Raw genomic sequence first — 19,786 nt, 5'->3', positions numbered from 1 at the left:
GAAATGTTCAATTGGTGCATGTCACTGGCATTAACATATGTTCCAGCATCTGATTGGTGCCTTAGGTCTCGGTCGACATATGCTCAACCTATTGGAGCTTTAGCACTGGTCTGACATACTGAATGTTCAGACATTCCTATTGGAGCTTAACGACCCGAGTTGACATATGCTCTTGTAACCTATTGAAAATAGAATTCTGGGTTGACATATGTTCTAGCATCCTATTTGAAAATAGCCATTTGCTCTAACATATGCTCTTCTAGCATTTTATTGAAACTTCAGATCTCTGTTTCGCCTCTGATCAGAAGTGTATCAGAATGAGAGTTCAGCCAAGAGATAGCCACCAGCCATTCCACTGCTTGCAACATGCATGGTGCCTAAACCAACACTGGCCCTGACGGAGAGCAGTCCGGTTGATGGATGTTGTTGCTGAGCCTTAGGTCGAACCTGGTGCTGGTTCTGGCCTGGCCCATAGCCAGTACGATATGCAGCCATAGCCAGGCTACCCGCACAGGTCCCTGCAGTGGCCACACATCACTCCGCTTCCTCCCCGAGAGACGTTTCGTTCAGTCGGTCATGCTTGGTGGCCTACCATGGGTCTCTGGCCCCCGGAGACTGAACCGTCCGCCTCTCGCTGCCGCACTGCCCCCCATGGAGGCCATGGCTGACACGCAACGCAACAGACTCATCCCACAAATGAGTCCCACTGCTCACTCACCAATTGGATGAATGTTTCCGATGTACATGTAATGCTATGTACATGCCAAGGTAAAGCCTAGCTTTTTTTAATGTGTTTCACTCAATCGTCTTAAGAGGATAGATGAAAGTTCACGAATACCAATACTGTCATTTAACCAGAGTCTCTGTGTTTTTCTCTCTCTCCTGTTGCTCCTTGCTGCTGGCTGTTCTTCCTGCCTCGCCACAAAGGTAAGCCACGTGTATATGCACCTATTGCACGCTACGGTCGGCGGTTCATTTGTTTGTTCAGCAGTGTGTTCTCCCTCGGCCCACTGCGGCCAGTCATCTTGAACGCCCCCAGGTGAGTGAGGTTAGGTGGCATTAAGCCTGTGGTTGGTTTTGGCTGAACACTCCCCGTTTCCCCCCCCCCCCCACTACAGCAGATCCTGGGTCAACCTGTACTGTGTGCTGAACAAAGGAGAGATAGGCTTCTATAAGGACGCTAAGAACACCGCCACACCTTACAACAACGAGCCCATGCTCAACCTCGGCCACTGCCACTGCGACGTCACCCTTGGATACAAGAAGAAGAAAAACGTCTTTACGCTTAAGTTAGTACTCTGCCTTCAATCGGGGACATGTTGTGTAGATGACCATTTTGTGTGTTACCCTCAACTTCTCTGTCCTTCTGTTTCAGAACGAAAGACGGAAGTGAATTTCTGTTCCATGCAAAGGACGAGGTAAAAGGCGTTCGAAAGTTGACTGCTCTTTCATGGAAACACAGTCATATAATAGCGATGTGATTCTGCACTGTTTGTCCATGTGCCAAATAACTTTCTCTCTGTCTCTCGCCCTCGCTCTTTTCCTTTCTCGTTCTTTATCATTCGTCCTGTCCCATGCTCTCTCTCATCTCCCCTTTCTCTCTCCGAGTCACAGGATGATCTAAAGGCCTGGACCACCAACATCAACAAGAGCATCGCAGAGCATGAGGAGATTGCCAAATGGGGTCAGCCCCAGCCTACTACCTCATCCACGGACGAGGGCACGCGCCGCGACGGCAGCAAGGCCGATAACAAGTCTGACCGGGGGGAAAGGCCGGAGAGGGCCGAGCGCTCTGAGAGGTCGGATAAGGGTGAGACCAAATCGGACACCAAGCGTTCAGAAAAGTCCAGCAAGAAGAAATGAGTTTGATGTTGTGCGCTGGGTGGGGGAAAGGGAGAGAGGTTTAAAAGACTCCCAGTCAAGACCCATCCTTTTCACCTCGTCCACCTGCTTCAGTTCTGTTTAGTGTCAAAAAAGACAGGAACATCACCCTGGTGAACTGACATGAGGGATTTGAAGCACGAATATCAGTGTGTCCCTCATCGTTGCCCCCTCTCTATATCTCTGTTGCTCTGAGGGTGTCAGTCCTGGGCACTAACACTTATTGCCCGGCTTGTTCCACCTCTGCCCTCTGGTGGTGACATTGGTGCACTGCAGAAAGCAGATGCTCCTCGTCAGGGCAGCAGTGTGAGAGAGATGGGCACATGTAACAAGAGGGTTGTTATCACTGGTGGTATGAAGAAGTAGCTCATAACGTTTTAAGTTTATTTTTTTGTAAGAGATCTGTATGTAAATCTTGTCTGTCTATTTATGTATTGTATGTCTAGAACATCCAATCTTATACTCCCAAACAAAAGAGAATGAAATATGCCTAAATGTTTTTCACAACTGGCCTCTTTTTGGAGAACAATTATGTTATGTTGTTTCCTTTTTGTATTTCTGCTCATTCACTTTGCCTTCATTCTTTTCTGGGCTTTTCTCACTTTTTGGATTTTCTTCAGTACAAAACTATAATGTCATCAAACTCAACATTGAGCCAGAGGACAAAAAGAAGAGGCAGAGAACATCAGCTTTCACAGAGCTTGTTCTGGCTTTTGGATGGATGAGCTGGAACCTTTACCTGGAGGCTGGCCCCCGCGGCCATACTCATCTATGCCTTCATCTGGGACCCCCGAGGGGCCCCCAGGGACCCAGCAGCCATAGCCACCCAGCATCAGAGGGACAGGACTGGAAGCCATCTGGCAAGACCTCAAGCCTCCTTCCTTCTCAAAGACCATCAGATGGTGGTAACCACACTCCACATACCCAGTCAACATAATTTCTGTCCATTCAGAAAATATCACAATGCTTTTTTATAGACAGTCAAAAAAATAGAAATGAAGTTGTGTGTCTGAGCATGTGTGTGCGGATGTGTGTGTCTGTTCAGCTTCTCACCACTCCCAGGGTTTTCATAGCTCAGGTTTGTTTTGTTCACATCTGCGTCCTCGGTTCTCCCTCAGTCTTCCAGGCACTGCCGTTCCACAGGCCAGGCTTCTTAACAATTAACCACAGGAGTTGATGAGGACCCAGCAAGAATCAGGGGCCACACAGAAATGACACGGTGCCGATTGGTCACTCCAAGGCCTCAGGAGTGCAAGTCGATGTCAGACGGACGTAAACAAAAGCTTCCTATCTTCTGGATGAATGAAACAACACAAAGCATGTCTTGCTTTGAGATACATCTCTTGTTGATAGGCTTTGCCTAGCAGTCCGATCATATGTTCCTCTCACAGTATGTAGCTATCAGCGACGATGTTCACGTTTGTTCCTCTCCATGCATCATACAATAAAATGATCTGTTTTGTCGTAGCACTGCAAAGCCATATCTGGTAACGGGAAGTCTTACATTATGGAAGCTAGTGGACAAATCCTTTGCCTGTTCCTTACATCAGAGATTTGTACAGAAGTGAGGAGGGACGACGACGACAGTACAGTGCAAATATCATGAAATCTTTCCCGAGTAGCTTTTTCTACCTTGTTTTTTTAAACACATTTTATGCATCTATATAGGCGCGAATGCCAAATCAATGCAATCCATAACGCATGTTGGACACAACAAGGCAAGGATCAGCAGAACTTATTTTTGAATGAACATAACTATCACACGGAATGTGAAATACAGTACAATATATGACACAGGACACAGCCAGATAGGGCGCTGTGGACATCTGTGAGATTCTATGGCGAGTTCTTAGATTCGTTATGACATACTTTACCGAGTGGCATACAATTATCATAGTGTAGTTGGAGGATACTAGCGATAAAGTGCTAGTTTGCTGAAGTCTTGCATTCAGGAGTTTCACTGTGCATTCACTACTATCTATTGTTTAGAGTAGACTTATCTTGCCTGGGCAGCTCATATGGAGGATGCCTCATTCCAAAAACAATATGCTCAATAAAAACGAATTGGTTTCAAATTGATGTACGTAATTGTGTTAGTTCTGATTTAACACTAATTTGGATGTCTCTGAGTGGTATCTATGTTTGGAAATGCTGCTTACCATTGTACTCTTATCTGTGTACAGATGTCACAGATATCCTATTTGTATGCCATAGTCTCACTCGAAATGGATTGTATGCCGTCAAAGTATTATGGTGGCTTAGGGAGGTCGACAGGAATGCGAATAGAGAATTTATGCAACTTATCCCTTGCACTTAAACGTTCCCCCATTGCACAGTGCTATTGAGGAGCAGTGGAGCTTGAGGGTCCAAGAGGGAAATGTTTTTATTTGCTTACTGGAGAATGAGTTTTGAATTATCTTCATGAATGAACATTAAGTACACCAGCCGGAAAAGTATGAGAGTATCATGCTCAACCATGATATGAGATATTTCACATGGCAGTTTTTCATGCTCGTCTTGCTTGTTACACATTACTAACAGCTGGAATTCCAGCCACAGTGCATGAAAGTACGAGTTTCACAAATCTATCACGTCCTAACAACCAAACATGCCTATACAATATTTCATCCATTTAAGTCCTGCTAAGGTTTCATTCAGTAGTTATCTGTTTAAATGACCAGTGGTCATTTTCCAAATGTGGGCCAGCAAGTCTGTTGGCTTGGCCAAGGCCCGATCCATGTTATCTTTTCTGTTTCACAGAGGGTCATTTGAGTTTATAGACTTTCAAATGACAAACCCAGCGGAATGTTGTTAATACCTAGAAAGCACAATTTTATAACCTACAGTTGATATACACACACGCATTCAGTTGTCATTGGGAGACTTGTGAAAGGAATCCACATTATTGATACAATGCCTCTGTATTAGCCATGCAGTCGTGATTTTTCAGGTGTGTGTGATGTGTGTTAAGTCCTGGAGTGCTTCCTTCATGAAAGCATTACCACCTCAAAGGTTACAAATCAATAGTCTAACGCCATTATAAACTCAAATCCATATTTTCTGGAATACGTTTCATTTCAGGGAATAATAATTACATTTCAGTTTTCATCCAAGATGTTCCACTGCTGTTTGTGGACAAGTCAATGCTCAACACTTACCATTCATTTCCTGACCTTTGACCCTAGAGCACCACTGGTTTTTAGGGAACTACTGAATGGATGTTTTGCAAAGTTCAACAGCTTGATGACCTGTACAAAATGTAATTGCTTAAAGTATTTTCTGTAAAAAAAATAATTACATTTTTTTCTGTTCTGCTGTGAAAGGGAGGTTTTTAAACAAATGTAAATATTCATGGGGGAAATGGTTCATTGGTACGACATCAACAGAAAACATCACAATATCAGGATAAAGAAGTTGCATGAATAACATAGTCCCTATTATGATACTGCTCTGCATGTTTTGGAGTCTCATTCCGCCAATCACTGTACAATAATGGGGTGACACACTTGCTTCCATGGAAAAGGTGAATGAATGAATAATAATGTATAAAACAGATCCAACTTAAAACCATTGACGCTGTACAGTCGTTTCTTTGAATTGATAAATACAAATTGTGATATTGAAAAAAACAAAACACTGTGGTGTTCATTTGGATTGCATGTGAAGTTCAATGCCATTTGTCTTGTCAATTGGCTCTTCAAATATATGCAGGCCAAAGGGCCATGTTGGACCAATAATAATTCCAGTTACATTCACTCTTCTTTGCATAATTTATTTTAAGAAATATGTCCTGTATTTACTGTATTTGATACAACATGTTTTAGTATTAACGCTGCTCATGCATAAAACCATACATGAATGTATCACTGCTGCTACAGTTGGGGACAAAATAGCAGCAAGTTCTCATAACATTATTGAAGCTAACAACTACAGACCTTCAAACATCTTATCTGTTCACACAGTTGTACATGTATTGAATGAATAATGCTTTGATGAATTGGGATAATGGTTTACAGACATGCTGAACAATGTACCTAGAATCTTGGAGCCCCAACTTCCTGTTTCTACTTTCTGTCTGTTAATGTCACTGTCACCTACACCCTGAGTAGATACACTATATGTACAAAAATATGTAGACACCCCTTCAAATTAGTGGATTTGGCCATTTCAGCCCCACCCGTTGCTGACAGGTGTATAAAATGAGCACACAGCCATGCAATCTCCATAGACAAACATTGTCAGTAGAATGGCCTTACTTAAGAGCTCAGTGACTTTCAACGTGGCACCGTCATAGGATACCACCTTTCCAACAAGTCAGGTTGTGAAATTGCTGCCCCGCTAGAGCTGCCCCTGCCAACTGTAAGTGCTGTTATTGTGAAGTGCAAACATCTAGGAGCAACAATGGCTTAGCAGCAAAGTAGTAGGCCACACAAGCTCACAGAACAGGACCACCGCATGCTGAAGTGTGTAGCGTGTAAAAATCGTCTGTCCTCGGTTGCAACACTCACGACCGAGTTCCAAACTGCCTCTGGAAGCAACGTCAGCACAAGAACTGTTCGTCAGGAGCTTCAGGAAACAAGTTTCTATGGCTGTGCAGCTGCACACAAGCCTAAGATCACTATGCACAATGCCAAGCGTCGGCTGGAGTGATGTAAAGCTCTCCGCAATTGGACTCTGGAGCAGTGGAAATGCGTTCTCTGGAGTGATCTGGATTTGGTGGATGCCAGGAGAACGCTACCTGCCCCAATGCATATAGTGCCAACTGTAAAGTTTGCTGGAGGAGGAATAATGGTCTGGGGCTGTTTTTCATAGTTCTGGCTAGGCCCCTTAGTTCCAGTGAAGGCAAATATTAACGTTACAGCACACAATGACATTCTAGATGATTCTGTGCTTCCAACTTTGTGGCAACAGTTTGGGGAAGGCCCTTTACTGTTTCAGCATTACAATGCCCCCGTGCACAAAGCGAGGTCTATACAGAAATGGTTTGTCGAGATTGGTGTGGAAGAACTTGACTGGCCTGCACAGAGCCCCGACATGAAACCCATCGAACACCTTTGGGATGAATTGGAATGCCGACTGCGAGCCAGGCCTAATCGCCCAACATCAGTGCCGTGTGGCTGAATGGAAGTAAGTCCCTGCAGCAATGTTCCAACATCTAGTGGAAAGCCTTCCCAGAGAGTGGAGGCTGTTTATAGCAACTCCCTATTAATCCATCATTTTGGAATGGAATGTTTGACGAGCAGGTGTCCACATAACCTTTGGTCATTTAGTGTGTTTACTGACCAGATCATATGTATTATGTCAGACGTTGCTTGTAGCCTACAGTAAAAACAATACTTGGGTAAATCGCACCAGTACTCCGCACTCCAGAACACCTTGTGGCGCGGCGACGATGAAAATATGGTTGTTGTTGACTGTCAGACACCACAGAAGAAGAAGGTTCTGTTTCAGGAAGTTGTAACAGAATAATTATGTGGCTAACGTTGTCGTTGGTTAAATACTTTTTGTGATGATTAATTCAAACGTTAACTTTGTGGGCAATGCATGAACATTCACACAGCTTACAATATGGCTAATATAGCAAGGACCGGAGACATTATCCATTTAAACGTTGGAGGAAAAAGGTGAGGACTGGCATTACTTTGAATTGTTAGCTACCGCCTGCTAGCTATTGTTGTTGGGTGAATGCTAGCTAGCTATGTAAAAGTTGCTGGCTGGCTAGCTAACTAAATATTTTTGGTAATCAAATAACGTTAGTAACATTGTCTTAAGTTAGCAAACGAACTACTGTTAGTTAGATATTTTTCCAGCTAAACCTTATGTCTCTGACAGTAACGTTAGCAACGACTGACTTCACAGTGCAGCCGGAAGTGTAAAGCTAGCTAGCTCGGTAATGTTAGCTTGCTAGCTTTTCAATGGATTTGAACTTGATCAAACTTGAGTCTGTGTGTATGCTCATTTGAGTGATCATGTTGTTTCAGGTTCAGCACCTCCAGACAGACATTGACATGGGTCCCAGACTCCTTTTTCTCAAGGTAGGTAAACTCTTTATTTTGAGACCTAGGCCAATGCCTTTTATTAAATTCACAAGTTTCTTCATAATGACCCACTCCAACTCATTAATTACCGACCCATAGAGATGGCATGTGGTCATTTGCTGTAGCTCAGTACGGTCTAACTAGTGAGATGTGTTTTCTCTGCCAGTCTTCTAAGTGGGAGGATCTCAACCTTGAAGGATGAAACTGGAGCGGTAAGTTGACTGAAATCGATTTTTTTTTTTAAACTAGGTTATGTGTATATAAACCTATTTGATATTGGCAACCACTTAGGGCTACTTATAACATATTTGTAATGTGCTGCTGACCTTTATCTCCCACAGATCTTCATAGATCGGGACCCATCTCTCTTTACTCCCATACTGAACTTCCTGCGTACCAAAGAGTTGTTTCCCAGGTGCTGATTCCTTTGTTTACATGTGTTTACAATTAGAGTAAAAATAATAAAACAATAAAAATAATCTATTCAGCCTTGACGGCAAGTTGTTTTCCAAATTAGATTTCTTAATCTTTCTTTTTAGGTCTATAAATGTGCACCTGCTCATGCATGAAGCGGAGTTCTATGGAATCACTCCGTTGGGTAAGAAAGTAGCCAGTAGCTAGTCCAATACAGCTGTGAATGAGAGTCTTTTTTTTGTGTGTGTTCTTGTCTGTACCTTGGTTACTTTTTTCCCCCTCTTCCTCAGTGCGTAAACTGCAGCTTTGTGACGAACTGGACCGATCTTCCTGTGGAAATGTGCTCTTCAATGGCTATCTGCCGCCTCCAGGTAGATTTGACTTCACTTCAAGGACAGTCAAAGTGTGTGTTTTAATAAGTTTGATTTCCTGATCGTCTCCTCTTGTTCACCAGTGTACCCGGCGAAGCGGAGAAACCGTCACAGTGTGGCGGGACCTCAGTATATGGTGGGCTGTGCCTTGCACATGGAGAGGGCTCCAGTGAGACGTAGCAACACCATGCCACCCAACCTGGGCAACGCGGGCATACTGGGTAAAGCAACGATTGAGGAGAGGATAAGTGGTGGTAAGGCCTCAGAATCACATGCACATTTAACATACGCATACACATTTTACAAGCATTTCTCTACACCTGCAATATTATCTGCTAAATATGTGTATGTGACCAATAAAATGTCATTTGAAAAGGTGCAGCAAAATGCTTATGTGGTAGTTTCCTCAATAGTGCAGTACAATCAACATCAGTAATAACAATGAGATTCAAGTAAAAAAATAACTAATAGAAGAGGTAGTATGCATTAGGGATGTGACAAATGTTTCAACTTGCCTCTAGGGGGGGTACTGTTGATTTATTTTTTTAAATCACAAAATTCCATGTCAATTTACAATACATATGTAATAGCAACATTATTCTGCATGACAGCTAGGGCTGGTCAATGAAGTTTCATCTCCCGCAGTCATATACAGTGGCAAGAAAAAAGTATGTGAACCCTTTGGAATTACCTGGATTTCCGCATAAATTGGTCATCAAATTTGATCTGATCTTTATCTAAGTCACAACAATAGACAAACATAGTGTGCTTACAATAATTTATGTGTTATTAGTTTATTTTTCCTGTCTATAGTGAATACATAATTTAAACATTCAGTGTAGGTTGGAAAAAGTATGTGAACCACTAGGCTAATGACTTCTCCAGAAGCTAATTGGAGCCAGGAGTCAGCTAACCTGGAGTTTAATCAATGAGACGAGATTGGAGATGTTGGTTAGAGCTGCATTGCCCTATTAAAAAAAACACTCACAAAATTTGAGTTTGCTGTTCAAAAGAAGCATTGCCTGATGTGAGCTATGCCTCGGAACAAAAGAGATCTCAGACGACCTAAGATTAAGAATTGTTGACTTGCACAAAGTTGGAAAGGGTTACAAAAGAATCTCTAAAAGCCTTGATGTTCATCAGTCCACAGTAAGTCAAAATGTCTATAAATTAGTACAGCACTGTTGCTACTTTCCCTCAAAGTGGTCATCCTGCAATGATGCCTACAAGAGCTAGGCACAGAATTGCTCAATGAGGTTTAAGAAGAGTCCTAGAGTGTCAGTTAAAGAATCACAGAAATCTCTGGAACATTCTAACATCTCTGTTGACAAGTCTACGATACGTAAAACACTGAACAAGAAGCCACTGATGTCCAAAAAAAACATTGCTGCAAGTCTGAAGTTTGCAAAAGTATACCTGGAAGTTCCACAGCGCTACTGGCAAAATATTCTGTGGACAGATGAAACTACAGTTGAGCAGTTTGGAAGGAACATACAACACTACGTGTGGAGGAAAAAAGGCACAGCACATCAACATCAAAAACCTCATTCTAACTGTAAAGTATGGTGGAGGGAGCATCATGGTTTGGAGCTGTTTTGCTCCCTCCGGGCCTGGACAGCTTGCTATCATCGACAGAAAAATGAATTTCCAAGTTTATCAAGACATTTTGCAGGAGAATGTAAGGCTATCTGTCTGCCAATTGAAGCGCAACACAAGTTGGGTGATACAACAGGACAACGACCCAAAACACAGAAGTAAATCAACAACAGAATGGCTTCAACAGAAGAAAATACGCCTTCTGGAGTGGCCCAGTCAGAGTCCTGACCTAAACCCGATTTGAGATGCTGTGGCATGACCTCGAGAGAGGTTCACACCAGACATCCCAAGAATATTGTTGAGCTGAAACAGTTTTGTAAGGAGGAATGGTCCAAAATTCCTCCTGACCGTTGTGCAAGTCTGACCCCGCGAAAAATGTTTGGTTGAGGTTAGTGCTGCCAAAGGAGGGTCAACCAGTGTGAACCCTTGGATTCAATAATACTTTTTCCACCCTGCACTGTGAATGTTTACATGGGGTGTTCAATAAAGACATGAAAACATGTCATTATTTTTAAGCAGACTCTTTGTCTATTGTTGTGACCTAGATGAAGTTCAGATCAAATTTTATGACCAATTTATGCAGAAATACAGGTATTTCCAAAGGGTTCACATGCTTTTTCTTGCCACTGTACCCTTGAAAGCGCCTTGGCTATGGCATGTTTTTATGTCTGGGTACACGACGGCTTTGCCGACACAACCTTCTCTGGAGATCGTTTCGAAGGGCCACTGAATGGGCATTTTACTGGTCTGTAAAGGAATGCCACTTCTTGAAGCGGGACTAATGTCCATCGCTAGGCGACCAGAACTGTCAATCAAATAATCGAGCAGACCACTCTCCTAAAAAAAAGTACTTTAAAGTTTTTTTTTTTAAGTACCGTGACTTACCAAGACGTTTAGTAGATAGAAAATACTTCTTCCTCTAGGAATCTACTCCTAACATTCGGTATTAGGCTAAATTAATTCAGGCTTTCATTCATTTAGACCGTAAGCAGGCTATATAAAGTTGAAACCCCTGCGGCTGGTAAAAGTTTGAGTAGCCAGTAGCCTGCTAAATGAATACAGGCTATTTTTGCAGCCTATAGCCAATTTGATTTTGGGAATTGTATATCTAAGTTTCAATTAAACTATTTAGTTATCTAAACAATATTTAATATAATGGCGTTTTATGTCGGCTATAGGCTTTCATTAGGTAATTAGAAGGCTCTTTTTCAAAGCAATTTGGGTTGTCAATGTGATGCATCGTGTAACTAAGAAGATAGGCCTATCGCTCTTAATTCATGGCATGGTTTCCTTTTATCCTAATGTTGAATAGAGATGCAGTCAAATTCATTCATGCAGGGAAGGGAAATGGCCTAGTAGCCTACTACTCTGGAGTCATAAAAAACAATGAACTAAATTGATGTTATTTGGCGGGTCACGGATCAGCTCTCTTAATAATTATATGTGGGTGGGGTTGCAGAGAAAAATCTGTCCTGTTGCTGGATATGGGGTGGGGCTCGGAATATGGGCGCGGGGTGAGTGTGTCTCCAAAGAACTGACCCGTGCGGGTCTGTGTTTATGTATAAGGGGTTGGATGTGTGGGGCGTTGGTGCAAACAGTCTCCAAGGTGCAGGTCTGTGTAAGGTGAGCACTAGGGCTAGAGTGAACCGTCCGTGACTCGGACCGTGACGATCTTTCGGCCAGTATTTTGACATTCTATTTAGCTTCAATATATGTTTATTTATATTTAGCATCAATCAATATGTCTTGTCTAGTTGCAATGGATTGAAAGTAAAAGCTCTAACCTGGAGCCATTTATTTGTTAAGGGAATATTATCAACCTGGAGGGTTCACCTTCACCCACGCCTGTTCATCTTTCCCTTCCGACACAGCTCAGCTTGCAGACCCAGGCATGGTCCGCATCATCTGTGGCCACCACAACTGGATCGCTGTGGCTTATGCCCAGTTTGTTGTTTGCTACCGGTAAGAACACAGGACTTCCGTGTACGATATCACAGCGTCGTATGAATCAGTCTTTTTTTTGGGTGGGGGGGTGTAAGGACCGTCGAGGGTGTTTAAACTGTGCCGTCCATCAGAGTGAAGGAGTCTACGGGCTGGCAGCAAGTGTTCACCAGTCCCCGCCTGGACTGGGTGATTGACAGGGTGGCACTCAACGCCAAGGTGATGGGCGGCTCCCTGGGAGACAACGACAAGATGGTGGCCGTGGCCTCGGGCACAGAGATCATCCTCTGGACTATCTGTCCCGACGGCAACGGCAACGAGATCGGTCAGTCCACAAACGGATGAACGCACAGTGTTAAAACAAATGTTACGGGTAGAGTTTTTATTGTTTGTTGACTTGTCGTTTAGTACTTTAAGAGACAATGTCATAGGTAGTTGTGGGGGCTTATTGTAAAGGGCCGTGCTAATAGGTCTCCGTTGTACCTGCTTCCCTCCAGGTGTGTTCAGTCTGAATGTCCCCGTGGAGGCTCTCTTCTTCGTGGGGAACCAGCTTATTGCCACCAGCCACACAGGGAAAGTGGGAGTATGGAATGCAGTGACCAAACATTGGCAGGTAAAGTTGTGTCCGTACGTTCTGTTAGAATGTCACGTCAAAAGAGCATATTATGTGTATTAATAATATATGTGGTCCTGTATGGCTCAGTTGCCAACACTAGGATTGTGGGTTCGATTCCCGGGGCCACCCATATGTAAAATGTATGCACACCGGACTGTAAGTTGTGTTGGCTAAATGGCATATATTATATGTGTTGTACACCATTTCATGTTTTCCTTTTGTCTTTCCCTTCTCAGAATCAAGATGTCGTTCCCATTAATAGCTATGACACTGCCGGTTCCTTCCTCATTCTAGGCTGTAACAATGGGTCCATATATTATATAGGTAAGGGAAGTCATCTTTTCTACCTATGACGCAATAATGGACAACTATTGAAATAGTTTTTCTGTGTAGAAGAATGCAGTCACACGTTGTTTTTGTAGTACATCATTCAGTATAAGTATATGAATACAGTTGCAAAATATAGACCTCTCATGGACGTGTTCTTGTCAACAGATGTTCAGAAGTTTCCATTGAGGATGAAGGACAATGACCTCCTAGTGACAGAGTTGTACCGCGACCCCACGGAGGACGCTGTCACTGCTCTCAGTGTCTACCTCACGCCCAAAACAAGTATGTCTGCCCGTTTCGATTTTTTTACCTTCACTGAAATTAATTGCTTTTTTCTGTATGTTTTTAAGGATTAGCAAGTATCAATTGGTCAATTGTGGTTATTGGAAATAGAAACTTAATAAATACATGTTGCAAAACAATTATTTTCTGAAAAACTTGTTTGCCATGTTACTTCATTTATGGTCAACAATGGTAATTTTATAGGCAGCTGGCAGATTTTGAATGGTTCCCGGTGGCGTTTCGCTAACTCTTTACCTAACGTTAACCTTTAAACTAATCTTGACCTTTACCCTAACCTCACGTCCCTAACATGAACACTAACTTGAACCAATTTCGATCCTAATACCTCAACCTTAACCTTTTTGGGTCTACCGGCTGACTATCCACTTCCATTTCTTGACATGCACGGTACAGAACACCGCATGCATTGAGGCTAAAATAGTGTATGGGATAAAAGTCCCCAATGTGTCGTCAGGCGACAGCGGCAACTGGATCGAGATCGCCTACGGGACCAGCTCGGGCACGGTGCGGGTCATAGTGCAGCACCCGGAGACCGTGGGCTCTGGGCCCCAGCTCTTCCAGACCTTCTCAGTCCACCGTAGCCCCGTCACCAAGATCATGCTCTCTGAGAAGCATCTCATATCAGGTGAGAATGGTTGGCTAGGAGCCTCCACGTTTTAGGGATGATCGTTACTTCGCTGTGTATTCTACCAACTCCGCTTGTGAGCTGTTGGATGTTATGCTTATGAATTAATTTAGCTACATGGGGGTTGATTTGATTTTTGTCTTTTCGGATGTCAGCTGACACGGCGATACGTTAAACATTGATGTTGCTGACAGAGAAACGTTGGTCCTCCAAGTTTAGTGCAGAAGATGAGGCCCATCATGCAGATGTCTTTGGGCTAACCCTGTTGTGTCGTCAGTGTGTGCAGACAACAACCACGTGCGGACCTGGACGGTGACTCGCTTCAGGGGCATGATCTCCACCCAGCCAGGCTCCACCCCCCTCACCTCCTTCAAGATCCTCTCTCTGGAGGACATCGACGGCCACGGGGGCTGTGCTGCCGGCACTGAGATAGGTAAGCAGACAGAGGTCAGAGATGCAATGAGAAAAGGACTGTAAGGGTATGTACTGTAAGGGTGCGTGTTCCTCTCTAACAGGTCCGTATGGCGAGCGAGACGACCAGCAGGTGTTTATCCAGAGGGTCGTCCCCGACACAGACAAACTCTACGTGCGCCTCTCGTCCAACGGGAAGAGGGTGTGCGAGGTGCGCTCTGTGGACGGCACCTCCATCACCTCCTTCATGGTGCACGAGTGCGAGGGGTCCAGCCGCATCGGCTCACGTCCCCGCCGCTACCTCTTCGGTGGCCACGCCAACGGTAGCATCCAGATGTGGGACCTGACCACCGCCATGGAGATCGCAGGGAAAGTGGACATCAGGGGTAAGACAACCTCCGCTCTAAAACACCTGGCTTTTTTGTTGTTGTGTCGACTGGTTTGCTTAAGGGATGTGTCCTAGAAGTTGAGTTGAGGCCTCTGACTGTCTCTGTCTGGTTGTCCCTCAGCGCTGGGCGGCCCCACAGAGGAGGAGCTCCTGGAGCTGCTGGACCAGTGTGACCTGGCTCTGACCCGTACGCCCGACATGAGTCCCGCTGCCTCCTTCACCCACTCCTCCACCCCCCGAGCCTCCACCTCCAGGTACACCAGCCACCATTGCCAACTGCCCATGTAATCACGCACCTGCTACATGACCCATACAGCTGCGTATATTAACCCACTGAAGCTATCCTTTTTGCAAGTGCACATGTGCCGTGCACATGTTCAGGGCATAAAATGAACACCCACCAAAATGCGAGTAGCTTTAATTTGGGGGGTGGTCAATTTGCAGGGCTCTACAGTGTGAGCGTTGCATTCACATTTGTGAATAAAAATAGAATCAAAAGTAAAGTATGAGAGTATGTGCGAAAAATGCTGAAGTAGGTTCCTTCAAAGTATAGTGTTTCTAATTGCACAAAGGAATACAAATCCCACCTCACGCAGCAACAGCTTTGCGCAATGTAAGTGAACCCCTGATAGATAAATTTTTTGGAGGCACAGGCATAAAAGTTGGTCTAATTTACTCAAGTCAGCAAAATGAGACTTTTTCCTGGTGTTTCTTGGCTATTTACATTGTTGTGTTCACAAGCGTGGTTTTTTTCAATGTTTGTTTGAATCTGCTGCTTCAACTGATAGTGAAGAGACGCTGTAGACAATGTCTACTACGAGTCACATCCCAAATCTTACAGACGCATGGCATGACTCGAGTAGCCTCGTTACCACGGTAACCGTCCGCCCTTAAAAGGGGCAGCTGAACATCGTCTCATCTGATATTTTGGTTTAAAAGAAAACATTTAATGAAGCAATATACCACATTACTTCTTACTAATACATTTTTTGTTTTAGAAAAATTCCAGAGATTGTAATTATGGCAAATGTTTTTGGGCTGGTAAAAAAAAATCTGAGTGGTAAATTTTAAAATAAAATCTACCTGCCACAGTGGCTGGTGGAACAAAAAGTACATTTTAGGCCATGATCATATTATCTCTGTTTCTTGTCTCTGCAGTTTGCAGTCCCAGCTGAGTGAGAGCTCCAGAGAGCGTGGGACCAGAGGAGGTGTGAGCAGCTCGGGTCCCTTCTCTGGTAGCCTGCCCCGCCAGGCCCCTCCGGTGCCCCTCACCAAGCCCCGGGACATGGCTCTCTCCATGGCGGGGTTGGGCATCCAGCCCCACCACTTGGGTCTGAGCCAGGCCTCCCTCCGCAGCAGTGGCAGCCCCCGGCCCGGCCGCACCGTCCCCCAGGACAGAGACCGGGACGCTGGCATGGGGTCTCTGCGCAGGGGTAGTTTTGTTGAGCGTTGTCAGGAGCTTGCCAAGGTCTCGGACTCTGCAGGAGGGGCGGAGGGGGGGAACGCGGCGCAGCCTGGCTGTATGCTCTGAGTTGGAGGCTAGACTGGGCCTACGGACCCCCGCTTCTTTCTCCAGCCCCCCTGCAGCCTCCCCAACTTCATCGCCTCGCCGGCCGCAGCCCACCTCACCCAGCCCTGCCCCTGCTACAATCGTCAGTCCAACCCGCTCCCAGACCCCCGTGTCGCCTCGTCGAGCTGACACCTCCCCTACTACAGAAGTCCCGCCCCCTGAGGCTGCAGCAGCCACTCCAGAGAGCTCCTCCCCTGTGCCCCCCACCAGTTCTAAACCCCCCTATGAATGAGACCAGCTTCTGACTGGCTCTGTGATGTATGGGTGAGTGGACTAACAATGGACGCTTTTGGTGTTTCTGAGCATGTGTGGTTTAGTGACTGCACCTATTGTCGCATTTATGGACATTTCCTATCAAGGACACATATCAAATGTCATTCCTCTGTTTTCAAAAGATTCATATACAACATATATCCAAACTGTCAATGTGTTGATGATACACATTGTAAATCTAGCCATGTATACAGTTGTTCGGTTGCATTTGGTAGAGCAGTCCATTTCATTAAATTACACTGAACAAAAATATAAATGCAACAATTTCAAAGATTTTACTGCGTTACAGTTCATATAAGGAAATCAGTCAATTGAAATGAAATCATTAGGCCCTAATCTATGTATTTCACATAGCTGGGAATACACCTATGCATCTGTTTGTCACAGATACCTTAAACATTTTTATAGTGGGGTCAGAAAACCAGTGCGTATCTGGTGTGACCACCATTTGCCTTATGCAGCACAACACATCTGAGAATGCAAGCCATGGAAGAACTGGGACATTTTGTGTACAGGTCCTCGCAACACGGGTCAGTGTATTATGCTGAAACATGAGGTGATGGCGGCAGATGAATGGCATGACAATGGGCCTCAGGATCTCGTCACGGTATCTCTGTGCATCCGTGGAGGCTGGTGGGCTCATGGTAATGGCTGGAATGGAATAAATGGAACTGTGTATATAACAAATCAAATATATGGAAACCACATGTTTGACTCCGTTCCATGTCTATCATTCCAGCCATTACAATGCGTCCGTCCTCCTGTAGCTACTCCCACCAGGCTCCATTGCCGTGCACTCAAATTGGCATTGATAAAATGCTCTTTTGTTTGTTGTCCGTAGCTTATACCTGCCCATACCGTAACCCCACTGCCACCATGGGGCATGCCTCTAGCCTACACAACGTCCCTGTCTGCCATCTGCCCGGTGCAGTTGAAACCGGGATTCATCTGTGAAGAGCACACTTCTCCAGTGGGGCCATCGAAAGTGAGCATTTGAGATTTTTTTTTAGGATGAGCACGCAGATTAGCTTCTCTGAGGCAAAAATGGTATTATTCGGTTGTGCAAAACCACAGTTTCATCAGCTGTCCAGGTTGGCTGGCCTCTATAAACGTTTCTGATATCCTCTACAGGTTTCTCTTTCAGTCTTCCTGCTTTGCACTACGGTTGGCGTTCTGTACCTTAAATGAATCAATAAGCCTACTGCACACGCAGTATCAAATGTAGTGATGATTGTTGACGAAGAATCCGATGGTGAATCTATAGATAAATGATAAAATGTCTATCATTCATATGTTTAGTTACATCTGACTAACTTACTGCCATTTTGGATCATTCTTTTTCAAGTCTTCCCCCAGATCACAACCCAGTGCCTCACGTACCTGTGTTTTTATGTTTTTATTTTATTTTATGGGTTATGACCATTTTACCGAAACTTTGTTACAAGGACAAGCAACTTGATTGTGGAGTGATTCTACCAAACATCGGTAGAGGTCTATCTCTTTGTGCTTTTTCTGAACCATTTGAACACTTAGGTGAATATTTACAAAATATAAACATGTTTTCACATGTTTGTGTATTTAGTGGTTTCTGTCGCAATGTTAACCGGGTTGATTGATATGTCATTGACAACAGCGTAGTTCAATAGCTCAGATGAAGAGGCGTGTTCAAATGTCTCGATGTTTACTGTCTTGTCTAATACTTGTTTTTGTTTTTTTGTCTTTCACTTTGGTAGCATTTGTTTTTCCTCTGCAATTCCATGATGTGCCACATAAATGAAGCAGAAAGTCATACTATTAGTCAAACTCTTCCATTTATGTGTGTATTTGTGTCATTGGTTAAACTGGCACCACCTTGAATGTTTTGTGAAATTGTAAGAAACTCAAAGGTAGGCTTTTAACCCATTATCCTACATTGTTTTAAATGCCATTTTATGACTATATATATATATATATATATATATATATATATATAGTAACAGTCAAGTTTTGATGTCTTCACTATTATTCAACAATGTACAAATAAAGAAAAACCCTGGAATGTGTATAGGTGTCAACTTTTGACTGGTACTGTGTATGTGTGTGTGTGTGTATATATATATATATATATATCAGTTGAAGTTGGAAGTTTACATACACTTAGGTTTGAGTCATTAACTCGTTTTTCAACCACTCCACAAATATCTTGTTAACAAACTATAGTTTTGGTAAGTATGACAAGTAATTTTTCCAACAATTGTTTACAGATTATTTCATTTATAATTCACTGTATCACAATTCCAGAGGGGCAGAAGTTAACATACACTAAGTTGACTGTGCCTTTAAACAGCTTGCAAAATGCCAGAAAATTATGTCATGGCTTTAGAAGCTTCTGATAGGCTAATTGACATAATTTGAGTCAATTGGAGGTGTACCTGTGGATGCATTTCAAGGCCTACCTTCAAAATCAGTGCCTCTTTGCTTGACATCATGGGAAAATCAAAAGAAATCAGAAAAAATGTGGTTCATCATTGGGAGCCATTTCCAAATGCCTGAAGGTACCACGTTTATCTGTACAAAACAATAATACACAAGTATAAACACCATGGGTCCACGGGACCACACAGCCATCATACCACTCAGGAAGGCGACGCGTTCTGTCTCCTAGAGATGCACTTTTTGCACCAAAGTACGTTCAAATCATTCCCAGGACAAAAACAAAAGGACCTTGTGAAAATGCTGGAGGAAACGGGTACAAAAGTATCAATATTCACAGTAAAACGAGTACTATATCGAAATAACTTAAAAGGCCTCTCAGCAAGGAAGAAGCCACTGCTCTAAAAGCGCCATAAAAAAGCCAGACTACAGCTTGCAACTGCACGTGGGGACAAAGATTGTACTTTTTGGAGAAATGTCCTCTGGTCTGATGAAACAAAAATAGAACTGTTTGGCCATAATTACCATCGTTATGTTTGGAGGAAAAAGGGGGATGCTTGCAAGCCGAAGAACACCATCCCAACTGTGAAGCACTGGGGTGACAGCATCATGTTGCG

At 43.8% G+C, this 19,786-nt stretch overlaps 2 protein-coding genes across 9 annotated transcripts in view; both read left to right on the top strand.

The window, feature by feature from the left end:
- The window catches only part of LOC124005511 (spectrin beta chain, non-erythrocytic 1-like), an 80,016-nt gene extending 74,565 nt beyond the window's left edge, over nucleotides 1–5,451 (top strand). For 4 of the 7 annotated variants that reach the window (XM_046314853.1, XM_046314856.1, XM_046314851.1 and 1 more), the window contains 3 exons: nucleotides 1,119–1,289; nucleotides 1,376–1,418; nucleotides 1,609–5,451. In XM_046314853.1, coding sequence (XP_046170809.1) covers nucleotides 1,119–1,289; nucleotides 1,376–1,418; nucleotides 1,609–1,863 — 469 coding nt within the window. In that variant the 3' untranslated portion in view covers nucleotides 1,864–5,451. The remainder of the gene's footprint in view (nucleotides 1–1,118; nucleotides 1,290–1,375; nucleotides 1,419–1,608) is intronic. The other 3 variants (XM_046314858.1, XM_046314854.1, XM_046314855.1) reach the window with 2 other exon arrangements.
- Nucleotides 5,452–7,312: 1,861 nt separating this feature from the next.
- Nucleotides 7,313–18,799, top strand: LOC124005563 (SH3KBP1-binding protein 1-like). 2 transcript variants are annotated; one of them, XM_046314949.1, is made up of 17 exons: nucleotides 7,313–7,505; nucleotides 7,863–7,916; nucleotides 8,086–8,131; nucleotides 8,261–8,334; nucleotides 8,459–8,517; nucleotides 8,624–8,704; nucleotides 8,788–8,958; nucleotides 12,172–12,262; nucleotides 12,376–12,566; nucleotides 12,739–12,854; nucleotides 13,094–13,181; nucleotides 13,353–13,469; nucleotides 13,945–14,115; nucleotides 14,393–14,548; nucleotides 14,631–14,912; nucleotides 15,036–15,168; nucleotides 16,073–18,799. In XM_046314949.1, exons 1-17 carry the CDS (start codon nucleotides 7,426–7,428, stop codon nucleotides 16,443–16,445), a joined length of 2,283 nt encoding a protein of 760 aa, XP_046170905.1. In that variant the 5' UTR covers nucleotides 7,313–7,425; the 3' UTR covers nucleotides 16,446–18,799. The 2 variants fall into 2 exon arrangements, with proteins under 2 accessions (XP_046170905.1, XP_046170904.1); XM_046314948.1 differs by having other exon boundaries at nucleotides 13,927–14,115.
- Nucleotides 18,800–19,786: the final 987 nt, after the last annotated feature.

This window comes from Oncorhynchus gorbuscha, linkage group LG19 (genome assembly GCF_021184085.1).
Source record: "Oncorhynchus gorbuscha isolate QuinsamMale2020 ecotype Even-year linkage group LG19, OgorEven_v1.0, whole genome shotgun sequence".
In the NCBI taxonomy this organism is placed as follows: domain Eukaryota; kingdom Metazoa; phylum Chordata; class Actinopteri; order Salmoniformes; family Salmonidae; genus Oncorhynchus; species Oncorhynchus gorbuscha.
The sequence above is the reverse complement of the archived record's forward strand: the minus strand, read 5'-3'. Positions and strand labels throughout refer to the sequence as shown.

Bases quoted from the DNA above. Each gene is read 5' to 3' on its own strand.
- LOC124005563 (XM_046314948.1), top strand. From the start codon at position 7,426: ATGAACATTCACACAGCTTACAATATGGCTAATATAGCAAGGACCGGA. The intron at 7,506-7,862 runs GTGAGGACTGGC...ATGTTGTTTCAG, and splicing joins TTAAACGTTGGAGGAAAAAG to GTTCAGCACCTCCAGACAGA. The intron at 14,913-15,035 runs GTAAGACAACCT...GTTGTCCCTCAG, and splicing joins AGGGAAAGTGGACATCAGGG to CGCTGGGCGGCCCCACAGAG.